This window comes from Lates calcarifer, linkage group LG21, assembly GCF_001640805.2.
Source record: "Lates calcarifer isolate ASB-BC8 linkage group LG21, TLL_Latcal_v3, whole genome shotgun sequence".
Lineage (NCBI taxonomy): Eukaryota > Metazoa > Chordata > Actinopteri > Centropomidae > Lates > Lates calcarifer.
In genome coordinates, this window is record NC_066853.1 from 698,475 (window position 1) to 715,461 (window position 16,987).

The window sequence follows — 16,987 nt, forward strand, 5'->3', positions numbered from 1 at the left end:
CCCCAGACTCACGTTTAAAAAGCGTCAAATTTAAAGCGCCTTCATGGTTTAAAGCGTTTGAAACCGAACTTCTCACATAGTAAAAGACACTTTAAATGTGATGAGACTTGTGTGAAATTCGGCGTCAAACATATTGTGCAAGAAACGCTTTACATTGACAAATCTCAACCGTCATGTCTGTCGTTCGCTGTGTTCAGGATTACTGAAGTAACAGGCAAATGACTCACAAAAGTTGTAATTGTGTTGATGTATGTGTGTGTTGATATGAGCCGAAATGTAGACCGCAACACAACGATGAATGATCATGTGTAGTTGTTCTCTCAGCTTGTGTGGTTTGATCAGTTTAACCCACACGACTGTAAAAAGAGAGATTTTTAAATGAGGGTTCACACGCAGGTTTGTTACCACGAGTGACCCGCAAACACGTCTATAAGCAGGTTAACACGCGGTGTTTGCTGAGAGATCAGGGAGGTGTTCTCACTCACAAAGACTCTGAGTAACATGAACCACTGAACTGCCTCCACTTCTCTCTCTAGTTCCATTATCAGAGCAGCGGCACGGAGCCAGGACCAGACTCCATAGAGAAAAGCGTCACTTTAAAGATGAGAACAGAGCGGGAGGCGGACTTACATTGGCAGCAGGTCGGAGCGGTGTCCTCCGGGTCTGTCCGGTCGGGATGAACCGGTCCGGGTTCTTAGAGCTGACGGGCGGAGCGGAGCTGGGCGGGGGGCGGGTCTGTGTGTGTTTACTGTGTGTGTCCGAGTCCCGCTGCTGACTCACACACACACACCACACACACACCGCAGCACCGGGACCTCTGATGATTAACGGCCCCGCGTCAGAGCTCGATCACGGCTGTAAATCTCCAGGACTAACGGCGGAGCACCGGCACCGGGGGGAGGGGGCGGGGTCTACCAGCTGAGCGGCGGCGCGAGGAGCCAGTTCGACTAATTAATGATCCCGTGACGTGTTAGTGAAGTAATTAAGTCACGTGTTGGAGTTTACCGGATCCGAGTCAGATGTTCACAGCTGGACTCAGAGGAACCGGATCAGACTCAGACTCTGATTCTGGATCAGAGAAAGTTAGAGCGGCGCGTGCCTCTCTGTGTGTGTGTGGGTGTGTGTGTGTTCATGGAGGAAGTAGCTGAGTGTATTCCGGTCCACGCTCCTCCTCTCAGCTGTTGCGACATTGATCAGTGATTTCCCAATCACGCCCCCCCCCCACCCCCACCCCGCTCCGATGATCGATCTGATCAACAGTTCTCAGGCTGTTGATCTGTTGTTGTTGTTGTTGTTGTTGTTGTTGTTGTTGTCTCAGGTTCGGGCCCCTCCAAAGGTCTGAATGACGGGACGACCCTTCAGGTTCGATGATGAGTGTTTGAATATTAAACATCATAAATCAGAGGTCAGAGGAAGTACTCTGAGTACTCTGAGGTACTCTGAAGTACTCTGAGTACTCTGAAGTACTCTGAAGTATTCTGAAGTACTCTGAAGTACTCTGAAGTACTCTGAGGTATTCTGAAGTACTCTGAAGTATTCTGAAGTACTCTGAAGTACTCTGAAGTACTCTGAAGTATTCTGAAGTACTCTGAAGTACTCTGAAGTATTCTGAAGTACTCTGAAGTACTCTGAAGTATTCTGAAGTACTCTGAAGTACTCTGAAGTATTCTGAAGTACTCTGAAGTACTCTGAAGTATTCTGAAGTACTCTGAAGTACTCTGAAGTATTCTGAAGTACTCTGAAGTACTCTGAAGTACTCTGAAGTACTCTGAAGTATTCTGAAGTACTCTGAAGTACTCTGAAGTACTCTGAAGTACTGTATTCTGAAGTACTCTGAAGTACTCTGAAGTACTCTGAGTACTCTGAAGTATTCTGAGGTACTCTGAAGTACTCTGAAGTATTCTGAGGTACTCTGAAGTACTCTAAAGTATTCTGAAGTACTCTGAAGTACTCTGAAGTATTCTGAAGTACTCTGAAGTACTCTGAAGTATTCTGAAGTACTCTGAGGTACTCTGAAGTATTCTGAAGTACTCTGAAGTACTCTGAGTACTCTGAAGTACTCTGAAGTATTCTGAAGTACTCTGAAGTACTCTGAGGTACTCTGAAGTACTCTGAGGTATTCTGAAGTACTCTGAGGTACTCTGAGGTACTCTGAAGTACTCAGTTCCTGTACACCGCTCCAGGTACCTGATGTTACTGACACTAACAGGACTAAAGCAGGTTTGATTGTTTTTTCCTGTTTCCATGGAAACACGGAGAGATCAGTTCGGGGGTTTTTCTGACCTTTGACCTTTGACTGTTTCTCGGTAAAAACCAGCTGCTGCTGTACTCTGATACTGAGACACAGACTAACTGTAACTGTAACTGTAATCTGATTACAGGGGCTCGGTTCTCTGCAGACGGACTCCGGTCATTCCTGGTGTAACGTCGCCCCCTGGTGACGTCAGACTGAAGCACACCTGAGGACGTTTTCATGGTGCGTTCACTGCCCTCAGTGCTGGCATCATTCAGCTGCGTTCAGGTTCCGTCAGAGATTCAGTGATCAGTTTAAAGACAACACGAACTGATTCATGTTTGTTTTGTTCAGAGTTAAAGACGAAAACTGTTTCAAATGTTGAAACTTTATTTAAAAATGAACAAATAAAGTTTTAAAGGAAAGATTTTGAATTAATATCTGAACAAGAGGAAGAAAAGCTTCAGTCCCAAAGCTGCTTCACAATAAAAGCTCTTCAGTTGATTCAAAGCAAAAGTCCTAAACCTCTTTCAGAGTAAAAGCCCTCTAACTGCTCCTGCTGTGTCACAGTAAAAGCCCTGATGTTTTTTTCACAGTAAAAGTCTCTCTGCTCCTTCACAATAAAAGCCTTTCTGCTGACAGGAGTCTCATGACAGCTCAGTGCAGGTGTCTTTTATTGTGGAGGAGCTGCAGAGAAGAGGCTGCTGATTTATTAAGAATGAATCTGCACAGACAGACAGACAGAGAGTCAGACAGACAGAGAGTCAGACAGACAGACAGACAGAGAGTCAGACAGACAGACAGACAGAGAGTCAGACAGACAGACAGACAGACAGACAGAGAGTCAGACAGACAGACAGAGAGTCAGACAGACAGACAGAGAGTCAGACAGACAGTGCTGCTCTCTCCTCTCAGCTCGTTGCTCGTTGCTGGTTGCTGGTTGTATTCCTGGTCGTTCAGCAGCAGACTCGTGTTTTCGTGTCTCGGCTGGTTAAAGTTGGATGAGGCCGGAGTGGAAAGCAGCAGCAGAGTGGACGGACGCTCTCTGAGCTTTTAGTGCGTCTGTGTTTTTCACTTCAGCTCAGGAATAACAGCCACAGAGCTTTTACTGAGACCACAGGAACACTTCAGACTGATGAACATTATTTTAATTTGACCTGGAAACACTCAAAGCCTTACAGTAACAGTAGATTATTATCACTGAGGCTCAGGTTTCTGCCTTTAAATGACTTCAGTTTTCATCCATATTTAACTGTGAACATCAGAATAATGACACTTTTAAAATATGAATAAACCAACAGAGGAAGAGCTCGACTTCCTGAAAACCTCCTAAAACTTTTATGATACAACATTTCAACCTTCAGTCAAACACAGAGTGAAACTCTGATGAGGCCTCGAGCTTCAGCTCAGTGATGACGAGGCTGCAACTTTACTAACAGCAGGTTAGCCTGTAACAGGAAACTGAGATGTAGCTGGAAAAAACCTGTTGCATCACAGAGTTTGTTAAACAACAGATTGAATGTAAATTCAGTTGAATATTTCCCCATATTAATATATTTGATCTGTGTTATTAAAGTTTAACCAGTAAAAATACATCGACATCTGTTTATACAGCAGCTAGCTGCTAAATCAGAGATGCTAACTGTGAGCTAGCTAACACCATTCCACTGACAGTTTAAGAGGCTAGCTAACGTGGTGCTCGCTTAGCTTTTTTGAACCAAACCTGATCTCAACATTTTATGGTTAACACTGAAACTTTCCATGGGAACTAACAGGAATAAACTGGAAATTAGCTAAACTGCAGGTTAGCCTGTAACAGGGAACTGAGATGTGGTTGGTTTGGTTGGTGTTGGTTAAAACAACAGATTTAATGTAAATTCAGTTTAATCTCTTACTGAATATATTTGATCTGTGGTGTTAAAGTTTAACCAGCAACAAAATACATCGACGTGTTTATACAGCAGCTAGCTGCTAAATCAGAGATGCTAACTGTAAACTTGCTAACACCATTCCACTGACACTTTAAGATGTTTTAAATTTTACATTTTGGATGTGACTTTTGAAAATCTGTTTCTTTTATTAAATATTCATGTTTTTTATTGTTAAAATAAAGAATCGATTAAAGTTCTACTCAAATAAATCAAAGTCAAAATTGACATTGTTTAAATGTGTATTAGTTTGCAGTGTGTCTGCTTCTGACAACATGTTTATATTTACTGTTTGTATAAACTACCCCAAATTTACAGTTAATTCTGATGGAAAGTTTCTGGAAATTTACTGGAAATCTTCTACCTAATGAGGCCTCATATGACCTTTAGCTCAGCGAAGGCTGCTTTTATTTTGAAGGAATCACTGCTAATTTAAAGATCCACAGTGTAAAGAATTACTCAGAAGGACGCCCGGAGGCAGAAACAAATATTCAATACAACAGGAATTAAAAAATGAGTCAGACACAGAAGCTTTTCTATTGTTCTTTTTTTATTTTTCAATCATCTTTTTCATCCTGCTGCGTATTTGCGATGACTGTTTTCTAATATATGATGCGTTTATATGAAGGTGTCTCAGAAAAGGTGCAAACATCAGCAAACACAAAGAAAGATCGAGAGATTTCAGGCTTCGACAAAAGACGTCTTAACACGGCATCACTCCCTCACCCCTCCCCACCTCCCCCACCCTCAGAGGGCCTCTGTCGCTTGGTAATGACATCATCATTTAGCGCCGGTGTACGTCGAACTTCCCTGGGCGGTGGCGGCAGCGCCCCCTTCAGGCTGAGTCTCTGGTTGTTTTTGGATAAACGTCACAGCAGGAGCTCAGCAGGTCGACTCCAGCAGGTTTTAATCAATAGTATTGATAAATATGATCAGGAAGTTATTAGATATTAGAGTTTTAAAACCTCTGAGTCGACCTGCTGCTCTCTTTAATCACAGACTTTTACTGCAGAGTGTCATTTCTACATTTTCTGCTTCTTTTATTCTGCGATGCTGCCTTCAGGTGATGACACATTTACTGTAATTTTTTTGTTGGCACTTTTTCCTCTTAATCATGCTGCATTCATGTCATGCAGACACTTCTGTAATTCCCATTTTCTGACCAATAAGTCAACATTCATGTGGTCCTGGTAATCTTCCATTCATGCTCTGTCCCACAGGACTTGAACGCAGCGTCGGGTGAGATTAAATAAACTGTAAACCTGTAGATAAGATTAAAGAACGCCTGAATAAACTCTGTGCTCGGACTCTGTTCATTGACAGTGAAGTTACACAAAGAAAACACCAAAAATAAACTGAGAAAATCTGATGACAGATTTAAAGCTGAAAACTTGCACGTGCAAACACACATATTAGTAACGACACAATAAAACTTTTAGATGTTCTCAAATACTTTCTACATCCAAAGATGATTTTAGGTTTTTTGTTTAACAAGCGATGATAAAAGCTTTTATATACAGCTGTTTATTATCTTTTAATGTGTGTTTCATCCATTCTGAATTTGGAAAATCATCTTAAAATGATTTTTTAAACTTACTCCCAAAAAACATGTAGATTTTAAAAATCATTTTCTACAATTTCATTTTTTTTTCTATATTTTAAATTTTGTTTCATCATTTTTTCATCATCGTTTTTTTAAGTTGGCATTTGTAGTGATAAAAAAAGAGCCGATAGATAAATAAAAAACTAAAGAAATATAATAAGAAGCCATTTTTCATCAGCAGCAGCCATTTTGGCACTATTATTCTTCCATACTGAGGTGCTTGAACTTGTAAAACACTTTTATTTTGACATGATTAATACACTGTGACGTGACCTGAAGGCAGCGAGGCTGAACACTTAGTTTAAAAGATGTTTCTGTTCTGTCTGTTCTGGTTCTACGTCCTCCTCTCAGAACTGAAGCAGCTCTAGAAACAGATGAGATAGAAAAGACACAACATTCCTGTCGAGAGGTTTGGTTGTGTTGAATCGTACAGAAACATGAACAGGAGAGTATTCACTCGTCAGAAACATTAACGTCCCCTTTGAGCCAGAAAACAGTAAAACACTGTTGGCGGGTTTCTGTTGGTCTCTACAATCCCTGTGGTCTGACCCCAAAATCCCGAACTGGAAGACTTTCTCAGAGGCAGTGAGGTGGATTGTGATTGGTTCGTTCCTTTCCCTCCATCAGTCCATCCGTCCATTTATCCATCCGTCCACTTTTAACCAACAAAATACAAAATTCAAGAAGAAAGAAAAGAAAACCTGGGTTGTTGCAGCCAATGAGAGTCGACTTCTACAACCCCACCCACCCTGATCCCGCCTCTCAGCCTCTCCCCTCCTCGCTTTGTCACTTTAACAAAATGGCGGCAGAAACAGCAGCGTGTTTGCTAACAGAGCATGCATCACAGTTCAGCTGTCGGGTGAAATGACGTCTCTGATTTTTTTTTTTCTCCACATGCAAATAATTATTTTTAGTCTCTAAAACACGACAAACTCTTTCACGTCTGTCACTGTGGACGTTTCCTGTGTCGACTGATGGGAGGTGACGCAGTTTCCCAAAAATGATCTTAGCATGAGTTTAATCTCTGCTGCGTTCAAACAACTGATTGATTCCTGCAGAAAAAAACACATTGACGTTCAAAAATAATAATTTAAAAAAATAATAGAGGTCGCAAGTTCCTTAGCTAAACTCCAGAAAAAAAAATTTACTCTGCGCTGAAATAAGATTATTAATTTTATTATTAATTAATATAAGTGGTTTTACAGCTAACTGTAGTGAGATCATTCAACTTCTTTTTATGTCACCAATTTAAAAAAAAATAAGTTCATGACTGAAATTACTTTCATGGTTCAAGAAATCTGTAATTGATTGTTTCTGTGTCATAAATAAGGAATTAGCGATGGAACAATATACGATCTTATGGCCCATCGCAATAAAAAACTCAAATTAATGAATTTCCATCATCGGGATAATCGTTAATATTCTTAGGAGTGACTTTAAATAATCTGTCTAGCCAACAGCTCCCATCTCCATGACAACCATCCAGCTCTGTTCACTGAACTCCAGATAAAAATAACTAACATTACTGTTACTGAACGTACAGAGCGTTGGTTCAGTTATACTAACGCTGACGTTTATCTAAATGTTTGTTATGATGCTGTTTTTGGTCGCCAGTGAATTTAGCTAACGTAAGTAATGTTAGCTCTGTGGTTAAACAGCAAATAGCTCTGCTGCGATCTCTGATGAACTGATCGCAATTTACTACAGTTTCTTCTTTAACGTTATTGTAACATTAATTTGGCCACAGCCTGTAAGGAACAGTTCAACTTATTCTAAGAGTTTAAAATATATCTTTATGATTATCGCAGTAATATCATGAACCAGAATGTTAAAAGAAACGTCCAGAGATTTTTAAGTCCTGAGGGAAAACTCATATTCCCACATCCTGCCCCTTTCTTACAATGTAAAATATTTCAAGCACATTTTCTCCTGTTGAGAAAAACAAAGGCAGTGATTAAACTTCTAGAGAAGGAAACAAAGATTATTATTATTATTATTATTATTATTTTGAAGGACTGTGTAACTCTGAGTAACAGGAAATGGACATTGACTCGATGTTTTTGGGAAACGTGGTCGGTAACGTCAGAGAAGGAGTAAAGGTCTGAGTCAGAGAAGAAGAAATGTGATAAAGGTCGGACAGGGCAGTGCAGCGACTCGATCTGAACGTCTGAAATTTACACTCTGAAAAACAAAAAGTTAATTTTATACTGAAGATTAAAATGTTAAACAACCAACAACATGTCAGTGAAACTTCCTGTTGGTCTCGTTTCTCGATTCATGTTGGTTTAACGTTTGATTTTTGGGAGTTAAAGAAGTCGTAACTTTAGCCAAATTTTCGTCCAAAAGTTTGGACGAATCTCAGTTTTTTGTTTCAGATGTTGTGTTCATGAAGCTCAGATGAGGTCAGAGTAATACAGCTTTCAGTTTTCAGGGCAGTGCTTTTCGTCTAAACGAAGCAGGGCAGTGTTAAAACGTGTTACCAGATCCTACCATCAGCCGACACCTGAACGCATCATGAGACCAGGAGCTGAGGACGGTAACGTCGGACCTGACCGAATCACTTCAGTCCTTCTGATGTGAATGAGAGAATCAGCGTCAGTTAAATATCTGTTCCTCTACATGTGTGGATTAAAGCTGCATGAGGCTGCGCTGCATGCTGTATAACTTCAGCACTTCATTACCCACAAACCCTCTGCAGTGACACAGCATTTGAATAATGTAGGTGGTGTTTTGATGACTTCATGTGAGAAACTGTCGGTTTTCTCTTGAAATCAAATGTTTGTTTTTGTTTTTGCTTTTTTTTTTTGGTCGTTAATAATCTTCCATATTTCTCAGCAGTGACCTCGCCCCACAGGGTTACAGGACAGGCCCACTTTAACTAATTTCCACCATTTTCTCCAGCTGTGCATCCTGCGGCAGCTTAGACGCAGAGAATTCCCAGGTTATTCGAATGCACCATGATCAGGAGGTCCACGGCAGTCTGAACGGATTTGGATTAACATGTATGTACAACATTCACCTGGTCCACCTCACCTGTCTGAGCAAGAAAAACATCTCATTATTTAACTCATTAACAGAAAAAATACCTGTGTGTGAATCCAGGTGCCGATCAGTGATCAATCAATAACTAATAATCAGCTGCGACATCCATGACATGCTACTGGTGCAAAGACTTGACCTTCAAACCTCCAAAAAGTATCAATAATCAGCTGTTAATAATACAGATCAATCATGAAGCTGTAATACTGATTGGACGGGGACAGCTGATGACATCACCAGGTGATCGAAACATAAGCCCCGCCTCTGTCACGTGATTGGCTGTCGTTTCCAAACATGTTTCTGTTTGTAAAACGTTGTATTTTAACGCGTTGTTGACGTGTTGTGTTCAGAGGTTAAAGGAGAAGTGTGTGTTCGGGTGTTTGGATTCATGCTGTGTCATCCTCAGACTGTCGTATCGTATCACGTCACGCTGAGGTTTCACCGACCTGGACGGGGGCAGGTAACCGAGTCGACTCGTCCCTCGGTTCAGACCTGTTCAGACCGGATCAGAGTTACACAACACAGCTGTTAGTGTCTCCATCAATCATTTAAATCCCCCAAACGGCTGCGGGGCCGTCGCTACGCTGCTTCTTTTTTTTTTTTGGAAAGACATCATGCAACATTCCTGCCTGCAACTTCTCAACACTGTGAAACACTAAGCTTCTTTTTAACATCTGATCAGACCCTGAACGCAGCACGGAGACGGTGTGTACTTCACAGTCCTGCCGATCAGTTTCCAAATCATCATCAGTTCTCAGGTGGATTTCCTCTGAGAGTCAGGAGAAACCATCACTGTGTCTACAGACTGTCCTAACTGGTGCGTTCAAGGACCCTTGGACAACAGAGGCAACAAAGAGACGATCAAATTCATGAGATCTTTTTCACAGCGTCCGACATTTCTCACCGTTTATCTTTTAGGTTTTGACTCTGTAACGATACTGAGACGTTCAGGTGATGGATCTGACTTCGTCATTTCCTCTTGTGAAGCTTCAGTTCACTCAGTAACGTCTCTAACAAGTGTCATGAAAAACCATGTGAATCTTGCCCTGGGTTTTGTCTCTCAGGCTACATGCTGCCCTATTCTCTGTCTGTCTGTGGCCTGAGCGATGGAGACTCTGATTTTAACTCAGGGTTATCAGGGGAAGGGCTGATAAACTACGATTCACTGAACTGGTGTTAAATGTTTTGTTGGTTTATGAGGAGTTTAAAGAGACTGAGTCACTGAGTTCCTCCTGATAAACGTAGCCCAGACCTCTGCACATGACGTGATGTGTAATTTTCTAGATTTACATAAATGCAGCAAACCTGCACCAGCTGCTGCTGGGAAGGAAATTACAGTGAGAACTGATGACGGAGGTTTGGTAGAAGGATCGGCAGGAGTGTGATTTATAATAAAAGACTGAAACACAAGAGACAGAACCTGTCAGACATGATCCAGATCACCTGACCGACCTCCAGAACAGGAACCACAACAGGAAGTCTCTCAGGATTCGTGCCCTTCTGACTCTTTATGTCGGCAGTGTCTTCAACAAAACGCTCTACTCCCCCAACCCGACAAAACAAAACAAGAGAAACAGAACAGGATGTGGCAGCTGACAGAACAGAAACTCTTCTCTCTGATTGGACAGAACAACACGAAGAAGAAGAAGAAGAAGAAGAAGAAGAAGAAGAAGAAGCGCGATGTGTCGAAAGTGCGAAAGTTTTTGCATTCATTAAGAAATGAAAGGAAGTGAAGTTTCTACATGGCTTAAAGCTTTGGAGTTCTCAGCGCTCGCTCGACTCAGAAACATTGATCGTGGTGATGATGATGATTACGATGTGGCGATGATGAAGAGTAGGTGTGCTAGCATCCCGGCGCCATTTCAGCAGGGCTTTTTGCATAAAATGTAAATCATCATCATCAACGTCCTGATTTTTCTCCAAACGAGCCCCTCCCCCGTTAGATTTAAAATATTTCATCACGAGCAAGAAGAAGATTTTTATCCCCGTTTTTTTTTTTTTTTTTAGCTTCTTTTTTTCTTTGTTGTCGTCGCCGTCGTTGTCGTCATCGTGGCGGTTGTTGTTGTAGTTGGTGTGGTTGTAGTTGCTGTTGTTGCTGAACAGAGGGAGTGTTAAAATGGGAGTTCGCCTCCTCCTCCGCCTCCTCCTCCTCCTCCTGCGGGGGGCGCTGCAGGCTATGACCCGTCCCGCTCTGTGGAGTCCTCCGGCTGCTGCTCCTGACCCTCCAGGATCCTCGCCCGGCGCCCCTCGCTGTTCAGCGTCGGGCTCCGCGAGGACTTCAACAGCTTCTCCTCGAGCTCGTGCAGCGACGGCTCCTTATACATACAGACTGCAGGGGGGGAGGAGGGGGGGAGAAAAACACTTTAGTAACCTTGATTTGAGTGTTTATACTTCTTTAAATATGAGCCAAAATCTTCCATACAGATACGTAATAAAAAAAGGGAGGGAGGGAGTTAAAAGGAGAACAGGGACGTAGGGTGAGGAAGGGGGGAGACAGAAAGGGGAGAGATGGGAGGGGTGAAGTGTGGAGAGGTTTAAGTTGAAGGACGGGTTATGGAGAGGAGGAAGGTGATAGTTGACAGATATTTTTAAATGAAGATGGGGGGGGGAGACAGAGCAGCTGAAAGCAGAGACGCAGCTTCATGTTTCCTGTTAAACCTCCATCTGTGATATTAGAGCTTCACCTTGTCCTCAAACTCAGAGGAAGTTCCTGCAGGACGACCTCTGCCCCCCGCCCTCCCCCGTCTCTCCTCACCCAGCTCCTCACCCTCCAAACCCTCACAGTCTGCCTCACGGACACATCCCGTCCTGTTTTAACTAACAGGCCCGTCAGCAGTCCCTCAGGTGACCGCAGACTTAAGACAGAGCTCAGCCCCGCTCTGAGACCAGGACTTACAGCTGCTGCAGCTGTTAACCAATAGACTCTGATGACTTAGGTGTAGTAGATGAAAACTGCACCCCCCTCAGATCCAGCTCTGGTTAGCCTCAGCAGTAGCCCTAGCATAGCTTCACTGTTAAATGTGTAAAATTTTTGATTTTATTCTTTGAAGGTTATTTTGGAAGTAGGCTAACAGTTTCCCCCTGCTTCCAGTGTTTGTGCTAAGCTAGGCTAATCACCTCCTGCCCTTGTCTTTTCAGCTGAAACTGGATCTGAAACACAAGCAGGTGTCCTCAGGTGTGTTCGTCTCACCTTCGATGGGTCTGGGGACGAAGTGTGAGCAGGGTTTGGTTTTCTTCACTCGGTTTCCCTTCATGATGACTCCGTCCTTGTTGAGGCCCAGGAACCAGGCCCGGCCCGACTCGTGCTGCCGGTACAGCGTGGACGAGTAGATGACGTAGTAGTTCTCAAACACAGACTCCTTGAACTTACACTCTGATGTGAACACATCCTGACACACAAACACAGAAGACAGGTGTGAATCAGTTCAAACTGTTTCTCCGTACTAACGACGTGTCCATGTGGCAGACTGGGACCAGACAGAACCAGTTCTGGTCTGGACAGTTTGAAGCCAAACGTGACTCTGCTGGGACAGTTTAACGTCCCACTTTAGCTCATCGTACTTCCCTCCAGGTATAACAGGTGTGTTTTACTGTGTGTGAGAGCCCTGTGGATATAACAGGTGGTCGAGGAGCGGAGTCAATCAGAGCAGAACAAAAACACACAGCACAGAAACCTGGTCTCACATTTAACACTTAAAAACTGTCCGTCAGGTTTTATTCTGAAGCCTTCAACACTTACTTCATAATAATACATTAAAACACAGACGTTGTCTGTTGCCACTTTGAAAATATGAATGTTTAGTTTACGTGATTCTTTCACACGTCTGTTTACTCTTTGATCACACTGATCAAATTTCTCAGGACTTAAACTGTAAGTACTGACGACGCCACACAGACCAGAGGAAGAAGAAAAAGAGGAGAGCAGGGAGGAAAGAGAGGAGGAGGAGGACGAAGCAGAGAAACAGAGGGAATAGATGATGAAAGCTGTTTTTCCCTCCCAGCAGGCCGCCTGCGTCACATATCAAGACGTGATAATTCAGATAAACAGTGTTTAGACGGCGGCGCCTCCCAGCGCACACCACAACTTTACTTTCAACTGTCTGAGTGAAGGAGCTCAGAGAGAAAAAGCTTTAAGGTTTTTACGTAACCGCACTGCAGGAAGAGAAACTGTTGTAGCCTCCATCTTCAACCACAGCTGATGCTCCACCTTTATCTGGTTTTAATGTGTGATTTTGATACATAGAATATCTGGATAATGATGTCTGATGACTGGACTTTACATTTTCAGCTGAGTGCTGGGCTTGAATCAGTCTGGATGCATGGCTATAAAAAACAAAAGACCAAAGGTGAAGATATTTTCTATAAGAAAAAACTGACTCATCTAAAAGCTCTGAGGGCTCATGGGTAATGTGGAAATCACCTGTGACATAAAGAGGGGGTGAATTAAAATAAACTTTATGCACCTGAGTGGAAATATTTGTCTCTACAGTATGTGTTTGTTAGTCACAGATGCAGCTGTGCAGGAAGTTTAGAACATAAAACAAGGTATCGTCTGCATATGAAGACATTTTGTTTTTGTTTATTGATCTTAAAACCAACTTGTGTTAAAATCTGATGTCACAGGAGCATTTATGTCGTATCCTGGACCATAAATAAATAGAAACAGTTTACATCAGCCTCCTAGTTAGTTACATCTACACCAAGTATCAAAATGGATGTAGATGGCTCTGCTAATTTAAAAGGACTTTTTTATATTTTAGGCTTTATTTCCATTTATCTGGTGTGACTAAAAGGCAGCTGAGTGTGGGTACAATCTTGGACTAACATAAGAATAACCGGACGTTACCTGACAGTCACAGAGCCCATGAGAATATGGCAGAAGGACAACACGAGGACTCGTGGGATACGTTGTCAATGAACTTTTTCTTTGTTAAAATGACGACATGCTCATATTTTAAAACCTTTAAACGTTTTTATGTTTCGACAGAACCTCCACGTCTGACAGACAAAAACCACCCGAGGAAGCTGCACTCAGAGAAAACACTTATCTACTGTATCATCTCTGTCGTCTCTCTCCTCCATCACTCCATCTCTTCTCTTATGCTGTGCACACAGCGACTGAAGAATTGCATTTTAAAGTTTTATGGAAGGAGCAGACATGAATAATGGATGGTGGATGGACTCACTGAGGAGAAGCAGCAATATGACGACGGTGGCTGTTCTCTGTCTACACTGCAGACTCATCAGGGCTTTCCTCTTAATTATTATCACAATTTAATGTTATTATTATTATTGTTTTCTAAACTTAATCATGTCTGAAAATTGATCTTTTTATACCTTAATGTGACTTTAATAAGGTTTAAAACAGAAACACAGGATCTGAAGAACCTGATCTGTGAGATACTGTGACAGTTTGACTGAAATATCTGGAAATAAGATCATGTCTGTGATCACGAGGTAAAAAATAAACTGTTCCTGTAACAAAATGAGAAGCCTGGTGAGTAACTTTATCTTCCAGTCAGGATATCTTCAGCCAAAGTCCTTTACTGCTTTACCAGGTAGATAAATATACAAGGAAGGTGAGCAGGTACGCTGCCTAAGTGTTCTTGAGCAAGATAAATCTTCCTTTAAAGCTGAAGCTCCAACGTCTGTATTACTTTATGTTGTTTGTTCTTCAGGTTTGACCTTTTTCTACTGAACAGTAAATGTTGCTTAGAAGCCAATTAAAATAAAAACTCTGATATATCATCCAGACTTCCACTGAAATATAATCTGAACTCGGAACAAAGCAGCAAATAAAATCTTTAAAATGAAGCTGATATACACAAAAATCTTTAGAGCTACTTCCCTGTACACTTCCTCTATCTGCTTTGCTTTCACAGTAAAAGCCCTTCGGCTAGAAGCAGGGCAGTGAGTAAAACCTGGAGGGCTTTTATTTTGAAGCAGATGCATCAAAACGATGCTTCGAATTTCTAACTTGATGCTTGATAAAAGTTCCAGTAATTTTTTACCTGTGAGACGTTTTACCATCGTGTCAGTCAGAAATGAACGAATGATATGGCAAAAATATGATGATATTTACTGGGATACATAATCTTTGAAGAGTGCCGTGTGATTGGTTGTTAAAATAAAATGCTCTGAGGTTATCGTCTTCATCGACATAAATTTAACTGTGAAACCAGATCGAGATTTTATTGCCCAGCTGCTGCTGCGTCTCGAATTTATAACAAATATTATTTTTATCCAGTCTTTTAAACAAGCTGAATCTTTCATTACATAACAATCCATTTTATATTTGAGCGTGAGTTTGGTTGCATGCATTTTTCCAGCCTGAGAGCTGCTGTAAGGAGAAACTTCCCAACATGTTAGCATCTGCATCGACAGGTGGAGAGACAGGTGTTCTTACTGATGTGTAGAGGAATCCCTCTGCGTTCATGGCCACGTAGAGTCCAGCCTTCACTCCCTGAATGGCCACAACCCTCAAACCCACTGGGATCAGGTTAAACAGAGCTGAGGGGCGAGAGACATAGACAAAGACAGGCAGACAGAGAGAGAGAGTTGGTTACTGCAGACGTAGACACAGGTCAGATGTGTTTTAGCAGCGTCACACTGCAGCAGTTTAAACTAACGGTGGTTAAATCCATCAGCAGCCTGCTGGATGTGACGCTGTGCTGCCAGCCGATAAACAGAGGGGAAAAATGGAGGGCTGGGGGGTGGGGGGGTGTATGAAGTGATGAGAGGTGATTTAATCCTCAGGGACAGAGCTGCTGCAGTGTGGGTGAGGATGAGGAGGAGGAGGTGGAGGAGGAAGAGGCCTGTGGCGATGGCTGCTGTTAATCCTCCTTTATTTAACTCAGAGATGATCTGAGAGAGAGAGGGAAATCCAAAACACCGCCTCCTCCTCCTCCACCTCCTCTTCTTCTTCCTCGTTGTCCTCTTTTTCTCTTTTCCAAACCAGAGGAGAGGATTTAAAGGAAGCAGCAGAGTCTGTAATCCTGAGCTCATCCAGAGAAACCCACATCTACAGCTGCTTATCACACGTCAGACGATATGTCCGTTAATACTGAAGAATTCTGGCCATATACAACAACTGCTCTTATCTGATGATGTTATGGACATTATCCCAAAACTAGACTGAGAGAAACAACTGGATATTTTAGACGGAATCAGAAATAAATTGAACAAAACTAAAGCTTTGGGGGAAATGGTGTCAAATGGTGGAGTAAAAAGTATGACCACACATTACATCACAGCCCGCAGATCTAATTCTATATATTGTGTTAATGTAAATGTGAAATTCCCAGTAAAATACTTTCAGTATCTTACAGTATCAAACTAGCTAAAAGTAAAATTTTGGCCTCTTTTACTCGATTTAACATTATCATTATAAAATTAAGGAATAAAAACTTTATTAGACTTGTTTTGACTTGAAAATCGAGCGTTGGAGTTTCCCTGGTGGAGCTGCAGGACTGATCCTAAAACCAGGAAGTCAGTTAGCATGTTAGCATGTTAGCTCTTCCTGTTCCCTCGTCCCAGAGTCAGTGTGTTTCTGGTTAAATGTCTGAAATAAGGTCTGTGGTTTTAACACAAGCTCAAGACATTTTCAGGTTTTATTCTCTGACATAAAATGGGTCAGTAAATCCCCCACTCCTGATGTTTGAAGCTTTTACGTGTCTTAAAAAAGGCGGTTGCTAACGAGTGTCTAAATGAGACTACAGAGGTTGTCGGGGACGTTAACATGAAAACCCATCTACTCACCAGTCCACCTTTACAGCCTCGTTGTGTTTCTACTCACGCTCTTTCAAACTCTCACTAACTTTCTAAGAAGAAAGGCTTTTGTAGAAGAGCTCAGAGCTAAATGAAATGACCAGTTGGAAGCTTAGTGGTGGAGACGTTGACGTCATGTGACCGTGGTGTAGTTGGTTTATAGCCTAACATTAGCTTCTTACTTCAAACATCAGAACAGTGGTGTTCATCTGTGAAGATGATCTGATCAACTAAACCTGAAGGATCAGAAACTTTAGCTGCTCACTGTTTATTTCCTGGAATAATCCAAAACACTATGAAAAAATCCCATTGGCTTTTTGTGGAGGAACCAGGCTGATGCTAACTTCAGGACTGGACTACAGAAACACATCATCACTGTGGGACTGTGCTGGCTTGAACAGTTTGTGTTACACCATC

The 16,987-nt window shown here is 42.1% G+C and overlaps 2 protein-coding genes across 5 annotated transcripts in view; both read right to left on the reverse strand.

Annotated features, from left to right (window-relative positions):
• LOC108874422 (interleukin-1 receptor accessory protein) overlaps nucleotides 1-1,130 on the reverse strand; it is a 24,261-nt gene extending 23,131 nt beyond the window's left edge. For both annotated transcript variants that reach the window (XR_007808881.1, XM_018662866.2), the window contains exon 1: nucleotides 631-1,130. Coding sequence is in view for 1 of the 2 variants with exons in the window: in XM_018662866.2 (XP_018518382.1) it covers nucleotides 631-632 (2 nt within the window). In the remaining variant the exon portion in view is untranslated. The remainder of the gene's footprint in view (nucleotides 1-630) is intronic.
• Nucleotides 1,131-4,693: 3,563 nt separating this feature from the next.
• Nucleotides 4,694-16,987, reverse strand: part of LOC108874424 (fibroblast growth factor 12) — a 39,630-nt gene continuing 27,336 nt past the window's right edge. For all 3 annotated transcript variants that reach the window (XM_018662869.2, XM_018662870.2, XM_018662868.2), the window contains exons 3-5: nucleotides 15,210-15,313; nucleotides 11,994-12,192; nucleotides 4,694-11,132 (exon numbers count right to left, since the gene is read on the reverse strand). In XM_018662869.2, coding sequence (XP_018518385.1) covers nucleotides 10,978-11,132; nucleotides 11,994-12,192; nucleotides 15,210-15,313 — 458 coding nt within the window. In that variant the 3' untranslated portion in view covers nucleotides 4,694-10,977. The remainder of the gene's footprint in view (nucleotides 11,133-11,993; nucleotides 12,193-15,209; nucleotides 15,314-16,987) is intronic.